At 41.0% G+C, this 12,744-nt stretch overlaps 1 protein-coding gene across 1 annotated transcript; it reads left to right on the top strand.

Annotated features, from left to right (window-relative positions):
• The first annotated feature begins 5,341 nt into the window (after positions 1-5,341).
• On the top strand, positions 5,342-7,116 carry LOC104118581 (GATA transcription factor 12-like). Its single transcript, XM_009629857.4, has 2 exons — positions 5,342-5,797; positions 6,132-7,116. Exons 1-2 carry the CDS (start codon positions 5,498-5,500, stop codon positions 6,864-6,866), a joined length of 1,035 nt encoding a protein of 344 aa, XP_009628152.1. The 5' UTR covers positions 5,342-5,497; the 3' UTR covers positions 6,867-7,116.
• The last annotated feature ends 5,628 nt before the right edge of the window (positions 7,117-12,744 follow it).

Below are 12,744 nucleotides of genomic sequence, written 5' to 3'. Positions count from 1 at the left end.
AGATTCCTCCTCGTTCATATTTGCCTGGTCTTCTTCAGTCACCAGGCACCGAAGGTGACTAGCTACCCCAACGGGGGCGAAAAGGACCTGGGCGTCCTCCGAAACGGAGATAATAATCGACTGCTTCCGACTGGGATTGGCACTCAGGGCAAGGAACTGGTTGACCAGTCTCGGGCTCGAACTAGACCCATCTTCCCCCGAGGGCGGACTTTTCCTTGGTACTTCTAAGTCACCCAATCCGGTGACATCCTCCGTGGCAGTAGAATCCACGCCATCAAAAAAGCTTTGAAGGGGATCGTTCGCTCCTTGGCCCCCCTAATTTGACCGCTTCTTCGTCGCCTGAGCTTCACCGAACATTGAGTCTATGAATGGAGGCGATCTCATTATATCGATGACACCGGGTGGAGCAGAACCGGTGTCTTGAGGGTTCTCGACCCTCACTGTAGCATCAGCCTTTTGAGTTTGGGAGGGATTGGCCTCTGTCGTCCCCCCTTCGATTGACGCACGTTCTTTAGGGACTGATGGCTCCAGGGCCACTAAAATTCCATCCTCCTCGGACTCGTCCCTAAGCCGGTAGAGGGAGTCCGACTCAAGTATTCGGGAGCTGGAAGTTTCTTTTGACTTGCGGACCAGCCTTCTCCTAGATTTCTTTTTCTCTCTGCTCGGAGCCCTCCTCCTCTTCTTCTCTCCAGCCTGACCTGGAGCAGGAGACTCGACGGGAAAGTCTTCTTCACCAACTGAAGGCTTAAGCTCGACATCCTTAGGCAAACATGAGAAAGAAAACAAAGGGAGTGAGAACTTGATAGTAAAAAGAGAGGTCTAACACAACCTGGTTGAAAAATTGATCTTACCTTGGGAACGGGCCTCCCAACGGCCCTTCGAGAGTTCGCACCACGAACGCTCAGAGTAGGGCATCTGGGAAACGATACCCTCGACCCACTCCTTGAGTTGGGGGACAGCACTTGGAACCCGGGTAATGGTTGCACCACCACAAACATCAATAAGAAAAAGAAAAGTAAACGTAAAATCAACATTAAAAGGAAAGCTCCACTTACGGTTTGTATTCCACTTCTCAGGGAATGGTATGCATTCCGCCGGAATCAGGTCTGAAGTCCTCACTCGGACGAAACAACCTTGCCATCCTTGGTCCCAGTCTTCATCGATGCTAGAGAACGGGACTTTGCTGGCCCGACGCATAAGTTTTATCAGCCCCCCTCGAAATAGTCGGGGACTGTACAACCGAAGTAGGTGATCTACGCTGAACAGGCAGCTATCAATTTTGCTCACGAAGAATCAGAGGAGGATTACAATCCTCCACATTGAAGGATGGATCTGGCCGAGGCAAACCTCGTACCTCTTGGAGAAATCTATGATGACCGGTCCATCTATCCCAATGTAAAAGGATAAGTGTAAACACTCAGGTATCCCTCGACATGGGTGGTGATGGCCTCCTCGGGGTCAGGGACCACTATAGTTTTGTTGGCCCAGCTGCAATCTATCCGAATCGTAGGGAGGATCTCCTTGGTAATCGAACAGATATATCTCGAGAAGTCTTCGCACTGACCCGGTACGGAGGAAGTTTTTTCAACTTTGAAATCATTATTTACCGCGCAACCTCCGGGGACGAACATTTTCAATGGAGGTTCGGCTACCGGTTCATCATTTGTTACGCTCGGAGCGGTCGCTATGGCCCCAGTGACCGGCTGCGAAGTAGAAGGGTTCTCTTTCTGGGGGACAGTTTTGATAGTCTTTGCCATTTTCTTCTAGAAAGCAAAAATGGAGGAAAATCTAGAAAAGATGAAGAAAGAAAGGAAGATTGAAGAATTAGGCTTGTTAGCCTGAGAAGAAGATGGGTGATTTTTTTTGCAAAAGACCGTGAGTGACGGAGGAAAAAACAATAGAGGAGTATAGAAATCTTGAAAGCTCGAGGGTAGAAGGATTGATGTAAAGTAAAAAATGAACAAAAGAGATGGTATTTATAGGAACATGGCGACGCTTCGCGGTCAGGGGTAGTCGACCGACGGCTGACAGGCAATTAATGCCATATTGACATGACTGACGAGACGTTTCACGTTTTTGTCGTTTCTAATACGACGTCCCGAAGAAAGAACCGGGAATCTCATATCGTATCTCGTCAACTCATTTTCCGAGAAATGAGGGGACTATCTGTATACGGGTAGAACCGGTCTCATAGTACATTCCGGTCTCCGACATAATAAGCCAAGCTCGAGGTATGGTAACAGGGGAGCTTAGATCGAGGTAGAGATCTCATCAATTTGGAGTTCGCACCATAACGCCCGCCCTCGAGGATGTCGGGGTCGTAATTCGGGATCGGTCCCTAGCCTCGATTAACTTCGAAGAACGTTGTCAGGTAGTCAAGTTCGGCCAACAGAAGGTCGTGATATCCATGACCGACCGAATATCACGGCGGAGATCTCGACACATATCGATAAGATATCGACAATCAGTTAATTAGAGGATTTTTATCTTTTATAGAGTTATACCTAATGTAGGACTCTCCTACTATATAAAGGGGGTCTGATTACTTGTAAAGGACATGGTAACACGCATTCCAAAGCAATACACTATTATTCTCTTCAAGCTCTTATCCTTTTGTGTCTTGATATCAATCGAAGTACATTCAACTCGAGGGTGGCCGATCTTCCAAGGCTGAAATTATCCAATTCGTGTGGTTTGCATTAACTTTATTATTATTTATTTCAATTGCAATCTAATTTATCGTTTTGTATCAAGTTAATCCACGTACCTTAAAATAACTTACAAATTCAATTGTTATCCGATTTTGAAGGTAAAAAGGTTGTTAAGATAAAAATATTTAATAATATTAATTATTAAAGTTATTCGACTAATTTACCTTCTATCTCAGCACAACCATTTTTCTCAAGTTTGATAAGATTGGTATGACATTTTAGAAATTGTATATATCATTTATTGGAGTAGGGATAACTTTAAATACAAAATTAATTTCTTCTGTTTCATAAAGCAACATTTACTTGGACCAGTTGGTTTGGTTAAAATGATAATTTGATAATATATTTTAGGAAACTCTAAATCTCCATTCAACACTCAAAATCAACATAAAACCAAAATTGTTTTTCAATAAAAATTCCAACCATATATATCAGGAGAAGATATTTGGTTATGAAATTTATTCACACTTAATTAGAGTTTTCAAGTTAGACCTTGACAATAGAAAAATTCCTGATAGAATGTGCTTTTCAATATATGCGACTCATGTTATAAAAATTAAAATTAATTGGACCAGTAAATTTTTAATACTAGATTAAAAAAAAAATTAAAAAAATTTAGCGCTTTGGCCCTTTGAATGAACAATTGAACATGTAGCATCTTTAGTTTAAAAGTCACTCACATGATAGCTGACAATATCCCTATCTTTCTCACGTGCTTAGTCGGACCCCACACGAGCCCTCTGAAAGGCCCCACACATCGATTGATCCAACTTATACTGCTTCAAAGCCAACTAGTACTACTACATAATTTGTAGAAAAAACAAAAGAAAATAAACAGAAAAAGTAAAAAATGAAAGCTGGGAGAAAAAGGTGGGCGAATGATTGGTTCTTAATGTAAACTAACTTTATCCATTTTTAACTGCTATTTACCTTGGGATTTGTAATATTATCCCGCCCAATAACAATTCTTATTAGAAATCCCCATTTCCTATTTGTTTTTAAAAAAAAAAGGGAAACGAAAGAAAGAAGAAAAGCAAAAAGATTATGCTACATGAATTGCACTAAGTGAGTGATGCATCTTTTGAGGATTTTACTACTTTCGACTCGTTTTTATGTATATTAATTGAAAATTTTAATGTATTTTAACAGAATACTTTACAACAATTGTTGTAAAAAGTACTATGCAGTAATTGTTTTTTGGTACGAATTGACTTTATATATTTGAACTACTTCTGATTAAATTTTCTAATGAACGGGTCAATGCGTACTTGAACGAGTTGAACAAATACAATATATGTCTTTATAAATTTTTAATAAAAACTTTATCATAGATCAATAGTACACAGTTTTACTTTTATAATTAACCATGATAAACTAATGTAAATTTGTATAAATATTAGACGCGAGTAGATTATTTTTCGAGTAAAAATAAATTTTCTGGTACGAGATTTGTTTTTTTTTTCCTAGTATATGTGAATTTTCAATCATATAAAATGCAGAGTTCGTGCTTGTAGAAAATATCCAATAATCGAAGATATAAAAAAGGACCTTAAATTTTGTGCAAAATGCCGAATTTAGTGGTGAGAATGGGAGTCTTTATCCAAAATGTGAATGAAGATAAAAAATGAAACTTCCTATGTGGATATAATCATGACCGAGCATTTTGAACAGGGTTGAGCTGTAATGTTCGTGCTTAAACGTGGGTTAAGGAATATATTAACATGTGGTTAGGGAGGTAAGAAAGTACTAATAATGGAGTTAAAAATTTGTGAAAATAGCAGTACCCAGGAAACAGCTAACTTAAAATAATATTTCAAAAAATGCAGGGGGCAAAGCGCAATTCCCGAGGAATAAAAAAAAGTGGAGTAATAAAAACGTACAAAGAGAAAAAAGAATAGAAAAAAAGAGCAGGAGAATCCGGCTGTAAAATTGGACACTAATGGTGGAGTCACGGCGACAAAACCTGCTAGATCGATTCTTAAGGGAAAAGGGGTTGTATCATTTAATTATCTTTCTTAATCCACCTGTTTTTAACTTCATTAATTTCCCTCTTTTGCTTTATTTAGTTAATAATTACGGTACGTACACTAATTATCTTTACTTGTACAAAAAAAAGAACCTTGGATAAATCCATACAGATTCTGCATTTAATTATTCGCACAGCACATGACAGCCGTGACATCCATTTTTGGCACCTTTAGTATTCAATTTTTAACCTTTAAACAAGGTTTCAAACTCAAAAGTAATCCTTTACTTACCACTAAGAAAAAGTAATTTTCGACATCATTACCACATCAAAACCTCATTATCATTGTGGTAAACATTCATATTTGTTCAAATTCAGAAATTAATATAAGATGTGAATTATACACTATAAATTCAATTACTGTTCCCAAAAGAAGTAAAGAAAAGTAAAATACAAGCGTGTTAAGGTAAAATGGGACAACTTTACAGAAGTAGCAAGGTACTGCATATTTTTTATTTATTTAAAAATAAACAGAATTGTATAAGGAGTAAGAGGTAAAGAGGCTAAAAAAAAATTTAAAAAAAATGATAATTGTGAAATTACAGATAATACCCTCATTACAGTATGAAAACCCCCCTGACCCGGACCCCTTACTTTCAGCTCTTCAGCACTTGTCTGTCCTCTTCACACTCAATTCCTTCATTCTCTCTTCCTTTTTATCAGCTTCCTATTTAACTACTCTCAAAGGAACCGTTACTTTGCTTCTCTTAAGCGTCTTACTCTCTCTATTCTGAGACTCCCCTCATACTTTTTTCCTCCAATGGAAGCATCGGATTTCTTCGTCAGCGGCTATTTCTCAAATGCCGGGGACGAACAAAATTCGAATAACAATAATAATAATTTCACCGTTGATGACCTGTTGGATTTCTCTAAGGAAGATGAAGTCATGACCGACGCTTTTTTTGACAGTTTTACCGGTAATTCTGCTGACTCCTCCACTGTTACCGTGGTCGACAGCTGTAATTCCTCTGTTTCCGGTGAAAATGGCCATTTCAATGGTAACATAAGCTGCCGCAGCTTCACCGACGCTCCGTTCCCTAGCAGCGAACTCTGCGTTCCGGTAATTACTCTCCTTTTTACACTTCCTTGGTGAAAAAAAAAATTGTTTCTAAATTTGTCTCATTTTTTTCCGCCAATTTCGCACTCAAATTATTACGTGGTAGTAATTAATTCGGTTCTCCGTTTGGATATACCATAATAATGTCTGAATATTTGTTAACAAATTAACCACGTGTCAAATTCAAAGAATTCATGCACCATTTACATAACAGAGGCCAAATGCATACAATTTATTTTCACTCAAAGCAATAGTCTGTTCCTCGTTTGCTTTCTGGTTGATAATTATGAAAATTTAGTACAATAAACTGAGATTTTTTTTTTTGGGCTTTTAACAGTATGATGACTTGGCTGAGCTTGAATGGCTGTCCAATTTCGTGGAGGAATCATTCTCAAGTGACGATGTTCAAAACCTTCAGCTCATCCCTGTAACAAACATTAATTCCGCCGCAAACAACACCACCGACAGTTCCTCCTCCGCCACCACAATTTCCGCCGGAACTAACTCACCACCGGCTTTTCCAGTCGACACTTCTGTTCCTGGCAAAGCTCGCAGCAAGCGCTCACGCGCCGCCCCCTGCGACTGGTCCTCGCGCCTCCAGCTGCTCCTATCCCCGGTCACGTCATCATCGGAGAGCAACGACGCCGCTGCCAATAACAGCACTTCAGCGACGGCCAAAGCCACCAAAGCACCGTCGAAGAAGCGAGAGAGCATCGAAACGCCAGGACGCAAATGCCTGCACTGCGCATCTGAAAAAACACCGCAGTGGCGCACAGGACCTATGGGTCCAAAGACACTGTGCAATGCATGTGGAGTCAGGTACAAGTCCGGTAGGTTGGTGCCGGAGTATCGGCCGGCGGCGAGCCCGACGTTTGTGTCGGCGAAGCATTCCAATTCTCATCGGAAGGTTCTGGAACTTCGGAGGCAAAAGGAATTTCAGAGACACCCAGCACATCATCATCAACATCAGTTAATTAGTCAAACCTCAATTTTCGGTGTATCAAATGGTGGTGATGATTTCTTGCTTCATCATCATCAAAACTGTGGTCCTAATTTCAGGCACCTCATCTAGTACGGTTCAGCTAGTGTAGGGGATAATTAACTACTTTGCGCCTTCCACGTTTAAAGTTTGAGTTAATTAACAACCATTTTCCTAATTATCTATTCTTAGAAATTTGAATATCAGGATTAAGAAAAATGGAGGGTCCTAGCAATCCCAGAGGAGCCCCCAAAAAAAGAATAGATTAAACGCAAATTAGACATTAGTCCTCTGTAACGTTTCTCCTAATTTTGGTATTAATTCATAGATTTTTTGAAGACTAGTATTGTTGAATTTTTTAATGTCATTATCTTGTTAGCTTTATATGTGGTCACTTATTAATTCCATACTAAAAATATGTATATAGGTTAATTCCTTCTATTTGGAGAAAAGTGAAGGAATTTGATGTTATTCGCTTGTTGTCAAAGCAAAGAGATGAAAAATATCTGTAATAAGCTGGAAAGCGGGTAGGGGAATGATGCAAAATTGCAAATAATAGGAGCAATGGTGCATATTGCCTTTGTCAATGCTATGGGCCAAGGGTGATGGGTGGTGCCATAACTTGAAAACTTGAAAGGTGAGGAATTTGCACATGGAGGGCTCACGGACTCAACTATAACCTGGGTCCTTTCCTGTCTCTACCTTCATTACTATTTCAAAAGGTAGCAACTTGTTTTCTCAGTTTTGGAAAAGTAAAATAAAAACTTGAATTTGGTAGTGTATCTTTTCAAGGTTAGTGCAATATAAGTAATTCTACGTAGGTGTTCGGGTTAGAAATTGGAAAACAAAAGTATTTGAAGTTGAAAAATAGTACGATTTATTTTTGTGCGAGTAAAAATCATTATTTCACTTGATACAAAGAATAGAATTGAATACGGCCCGAAATCGGGCTCGACTATTGAGATCGAACTCGGAATGTGAGGGGTTGAAGATCGACCCTGAGTCTCATCGAACCGGAACACGAGGTCAGAATATCCGTCCTCGAGAACATTGAGCTCATGATCCCGGAATCGACCTTGACTCCTAATAAGCTCGAGGAAGCATTGCCGGTATAACCAACAGAAAACCGAAATAACGGAAGGCCGAAATATCCATAATCGGTCAGATATTTCGACGGGAATCTCGGCACGTATCAATAAAGAACCGGCAAATCAGCAAACCAAGAGATTTTTACCTTTTATAGAATTGTACCTAAAATATGACTCCCCTACTATATAAGGGGTTTGATTACTTGTAAAACACATTGTAACACGCATTCCAAAGCAGTATATTATTATTCTCTTCAAGTTCTTATTATTATCTTGTTGTTCTGTTATCAATAAAAGCATTTTTGGCTCGATGATGGCTAACCTTCAAACGCTAAGACTGTTCAACTTAAGCGGTTTGCATTCACTTTTCCATTACTTCTTTCAATTGCAATATGATTTGTCGTTTAGTATCAAATTAAATCATGTATCCTTAAAACCACTTATAAATTAAATTGTTATCCGATTTTGAGGGAAAACCATTTGGCGCCCACCGTGGGGCTAAGGATAATAGTGGTTATTTGGTACAAATCTCTATAACACACACTACTTTACACTTGCTCTTTGAAGTGTCTCATTTAAGGTTAAAACACAAAATGTCAAACTCTCAATCAGCACCCCTACACATTAACAACGAGTTCGGTCATCACGGTGAAAATAATAACATAGCGCCCAGTGAAGGAGTATCGCCCGTTGATCCCATGGGAATTATGATCCCAGATCTGATTGACGCTAATTCACATGTGACTATCGACGCAAACTTGCCTACCGACCCCGAAAATAGCGTCTGTGGTGGAGCCCGATCGGCAACTCGAAACACACAAAATATTGAAGTAGATGGGGTCAGTCTTCGGGTGATCTTCGAAATGTTGCACGCTCAACAGGTGGCGATCGCTCAGTTACAGAACAAAAGCCATGCACCGAGCAGGTTCGTGCCCGATCCACCCCAGGAAGTCGCCCGCAGGGATGAACCGGTCATAGAAAGGTCAAATGAACATGAATCGGGGGCCAACCTCGAGATGATAAAGATGCTCGAGGAGGTGACAAAACGAATAGAATCAGGGGAGAAGAAAATTGAAGCTAATGACAAAAAGGTGAAAATCTGCAATTCCAAAGTAGACCAAATCCCAGGAGCTCCACCAATATTAAAAAGCTTGGATTCCAATAAGTTAGTGCAAAAATCTTTTCCCCCGAGTGCGGATCCGAAGCCAATCCCTAAGAAATTCCGCATGCCCGATATTGCTAACTATAACGGAACGACCGACCCAAATGAGCATGTAACCTCTCACATATGTTCCATCAAAGGGAATGACTTGGAGGATGATGAGATCGAGTCTTTCCTATTGAAGAAGTTCGAAGAAACCCTATCAAAAGGGGCTATGATATGGTATCGTAACTTACCTCTTAATTCTATTAATTCATTTGCTATGCTTGCTGATTCTTTCGTGAAAGAACACGCCAGAGCCATCAAGGTCGAGACCAGAAAATCAGACCTCTTCAAATTAAAACAAAAAGATAACGAGATGCTTAGAGAGTTCGTGTCCCGTTTTCAAATGGAATGAATGGATCTGCCATCGGTCGCTAATGATTGGGCTGTTCAGGCTTTCACTGAAGGGCAATGTTAGAAGCTCGGTGGCTTTGCAGCAGTTGAAACAAAACCTGATAGAATATCCGGCCGTTACTTGGCCCGACGTGCATAACCGGCATCAATCGAAGATCAAAGTGGAAGATGATCAACTCGAAGCCCCCTCGGGGTCTGTTTATCCCGTTAGAACCTTCGATAGAGTCAAGAGAGACATCGATCATGAATCGAGGCCAAACAGAGATCGTTATCATCCATATAATGAAACTGAAGAAGCAGTGGATCCAGGAGGAACTCCATGAGAAACAAATGGAGAAATGACTGAAGTCAGAGCAACCGAGGACTCCTGACCAAAACCAGATTTGATAGGTCCATCGGGCCTAAAGAAGCACCGAGGCTATCAGAATATAACTTTAATGCAGATGTTGGCGCTATTGTATCAGCTATCGGGCGCATCAAAGATACCAAATGGCCTCGACCTCTACAATCCGATCCAACCAGAAGGGATCCTAACCATATGTGCAAATATCATGGCACTCACGGCCACAGAACGGAAGATTGTTGACAGCTGAGAGAGGAAGTGGCCCGACTATTCAATAACAGGCATCTTCGAGAATTCTTAAACGGCCGAGCCAAGAATCATTTCAGGAACAGGGATTCTAACAAATAGGCAGAACAAGAAGAACCTCAACATGTCATTAACATGATCATCGGTGGGGTCGATATCCTTCAGGGACAGATATTGAAACGCACCAAAGTATCCATCACTAAGGAGAAACGAATTCAAGACTACATACCAGAAGGAAATTTATCTTTCAACGACGAGGACGCAGAAAGGATTGTACAACCCTAAAATGATGCGCTGGTAATATCTGTACTCGTAAATAAAATTCAAGTTAAACGTGTGTTAATTGATCCAGGTAGCCCGACCAACATTATTCGATCGAGGGTCGTGGAGCAGCTCGGTCTACAAGACCAAATCGTGCATACGGTCCGAGTTCTAAACGGATTCAATATGGCATGTGAAACCACTAAGGGTGAGATAATATTACCGGTAAACACCGTCGGGATCATACAAGAAGCTAAGTTTTATGTAATCGAAGGGGACATGAGGTACAATGCTTTATTCGGAAGGCCATTGATCCACAACATGAGGGCAGTGCCCTCAACTTTACACCAAGTGTTAAAATTCCTAACACCAGATGGAATTAAAACGGTCTATGGATAACAGCCAGCAGCAAAGGATATGTTTGCGATCGAAGAGGCGATTTCGGTATCCGCACTTACAACGACAAATGGGTCGAGTTCGATTACAATGCTAGAAACCAAATAGCAATTACCGACACTAGCTCCGACACAACCGGAAAAATAGGGGACTGATGAAGACGATGATTACGAGATACTAAGGTCTTTTATAGGCCCCGATGATTCCGACGCCACCAAATCGACTGTTGAGGAGCTGGAACAGATCATATTGGACGAGCATCTACCCGATCGACAGGTATACCTAGGCACGGGGCTAAATCCCAAGCTCAGGAAAAAACTCATTCATCTTCTTATGGCTAACATAGATTGTTTCGCTTGGTCCCACCTTGATATGACAGGGATCCCACCGGAGATAACCACTCACAAGCTGAGCCTGGACCCGAAGTTCTATCCGGTCAAGCAAAAGAGGAGACCCGAGTCCGAGGTCAAACATGATTTCATCAAGGACGAGGTATCTAAACTCCTTAAAATAGGGTTCATTCGGGAGGTTCAATACCAGAATTAGTTAGCAAATGTAGTAGTAGTCCCTAAAAAGAGAACAAATTAAGAATATATATAGACTATAAGGATTTGAATAAGGCATGTCCCAAGGATTCTTTCCCTTTTCCCAACATCGATTGAATAATCGATGCCATGGACAGCCACGAGATCCTTAGTTTTCTCAATGCCTACTCCGGGTACAACCAAATACGGATGGACCCGGGTGATCAGGAAAAAACCTACTTCATCACTAAATACGGCACATACTGCTACAACATGATGACATTTAGTTTAAAGAACGCCGGTGCCACTTACCAACGCCTAGTAAATAGGATGTTCGAGGAACAAATAGAAAAATCAATGGAGATTTACATTAACGACATGTTGGTTAAGTCCCTGCGAGCAGAGAATTATTTAAAAAATTTGCATGAAACCTTGAGCATATTAAAGAAATACAATATGAAGCTGAACCCGGAGAAATGCGCATTTGGAGTTGGATCAGGTAAATTCCTCGGGTTCATTGTATCCAACAGAGGAATCGAGATCAACCCCGATAAAATCAAATCCATCGAAGACATCACGGTTGTGGACAACATGAATGCCGTGCAAAGATTAACCAGGCGCATAACCGTCCTGGAGAGATTCATTTCGAGGTCATCCGACAAGAGCCACCGATTCTTCGCACTATTGATGAAGAAGAATAACTTCTCATGGACCCCGGAATGTCAACGAGCTTTGGAGGAACTCAAACGGTACTTATCGAGCCCACCACTACTTCACGCACCGAAGGCAGATGAACAACTATACTTGTACTTGGCAGTTTCGGAGATAACGGTAAGTGGAGTCCTGGTTCGGAAAGAGCAGGGTACACAATTTTCAATTTACTATGTTAGAAGGACCCTAGGTGAGGCCGAAAATAGGTATACTCACCTAGAAAAACTAGCGCTCGTTTTGCTAAGCGCCTCTAGGAAACAAAAACCATACTTCCAGTGTCACCCCATATGTGTCTAACTACTTACCCGTTGAGAAACGTTATGCATAAGCCCGATATCCCGGGCCGGTTTGGCCAAATGGGCCGTGAAAATCAGTGGGTAAGATATTGAATATCGACCCCGGACCGCCATTAAGTCTCAAATTTGGCGGACTTTGTAGCCGACTTTACACCGGCCCTAATACCTGAGGTCGAAAGAGAGTTACTAATCAACTTAGGGACCTCCTCGGGAATCTGGACCCTCTTTACAGACGCCGCCTCGAACGCAAAAAGGGTCCGGACTTGGCATCGTATTGAAGCCACCAACATGCAATATAGTTAGGGAATCTATTAGGACTGTGAAATTGACTAACAATGAGGCCAAATATGAGGTTATGATTGCAGGTCTCGAACTAGCCAAAAGCTTGGGGGCAGAGATAATTGAAGTTAAGTATGACTCCCTCTTTGTGGTAAACTAAGTTAATGGGATGTTCGACGTTAGAAAAGAACGAATGCAAAGGTACCTGGATATATTACATGTAACATTAATTGATTCAAAGAATAGACTTTGCAATACATACCTCGGGA

This window comes from Nicotiana tomentosiformis, chromosome 3 (genome assembly GCF_000390325.3).
Source record: "Nicotiana tomentosiformis chromosome 3, ASM39032v3, whole genome shotgun sequence".
In the NCBI taxonomy this organism is placed as follows: domain Eukaryota; kingdom Viridiplantae; phylum Streptophyta; class Magnoliopsida; order Solanales; family Solanaceae; genus Nicotiana; species Nicotiana tomentosiformis.
This window is presented reverse-complemented; position numbering and strand designations above follow the sequence as displayed.

What these genes read in the sequence shown, in the direction of transcription:
- LOC104118581 (XM_009629857.4), top strand. Translation starts at nt 5,498, where the DNA reads ATGGAAGCATCGGATTTCTTCGTCAGCGGCTATTTCTCAAATGCCGGG. An exon ending in GCAGCGAACTCTGCGTTCCG is followed by an intron (nt 5,798 to 6,131) that starts GTAATTACTCTC and finishes GGCTTTTAACAG; the next exon opens with TATGATGACTTGGCTGAGCT.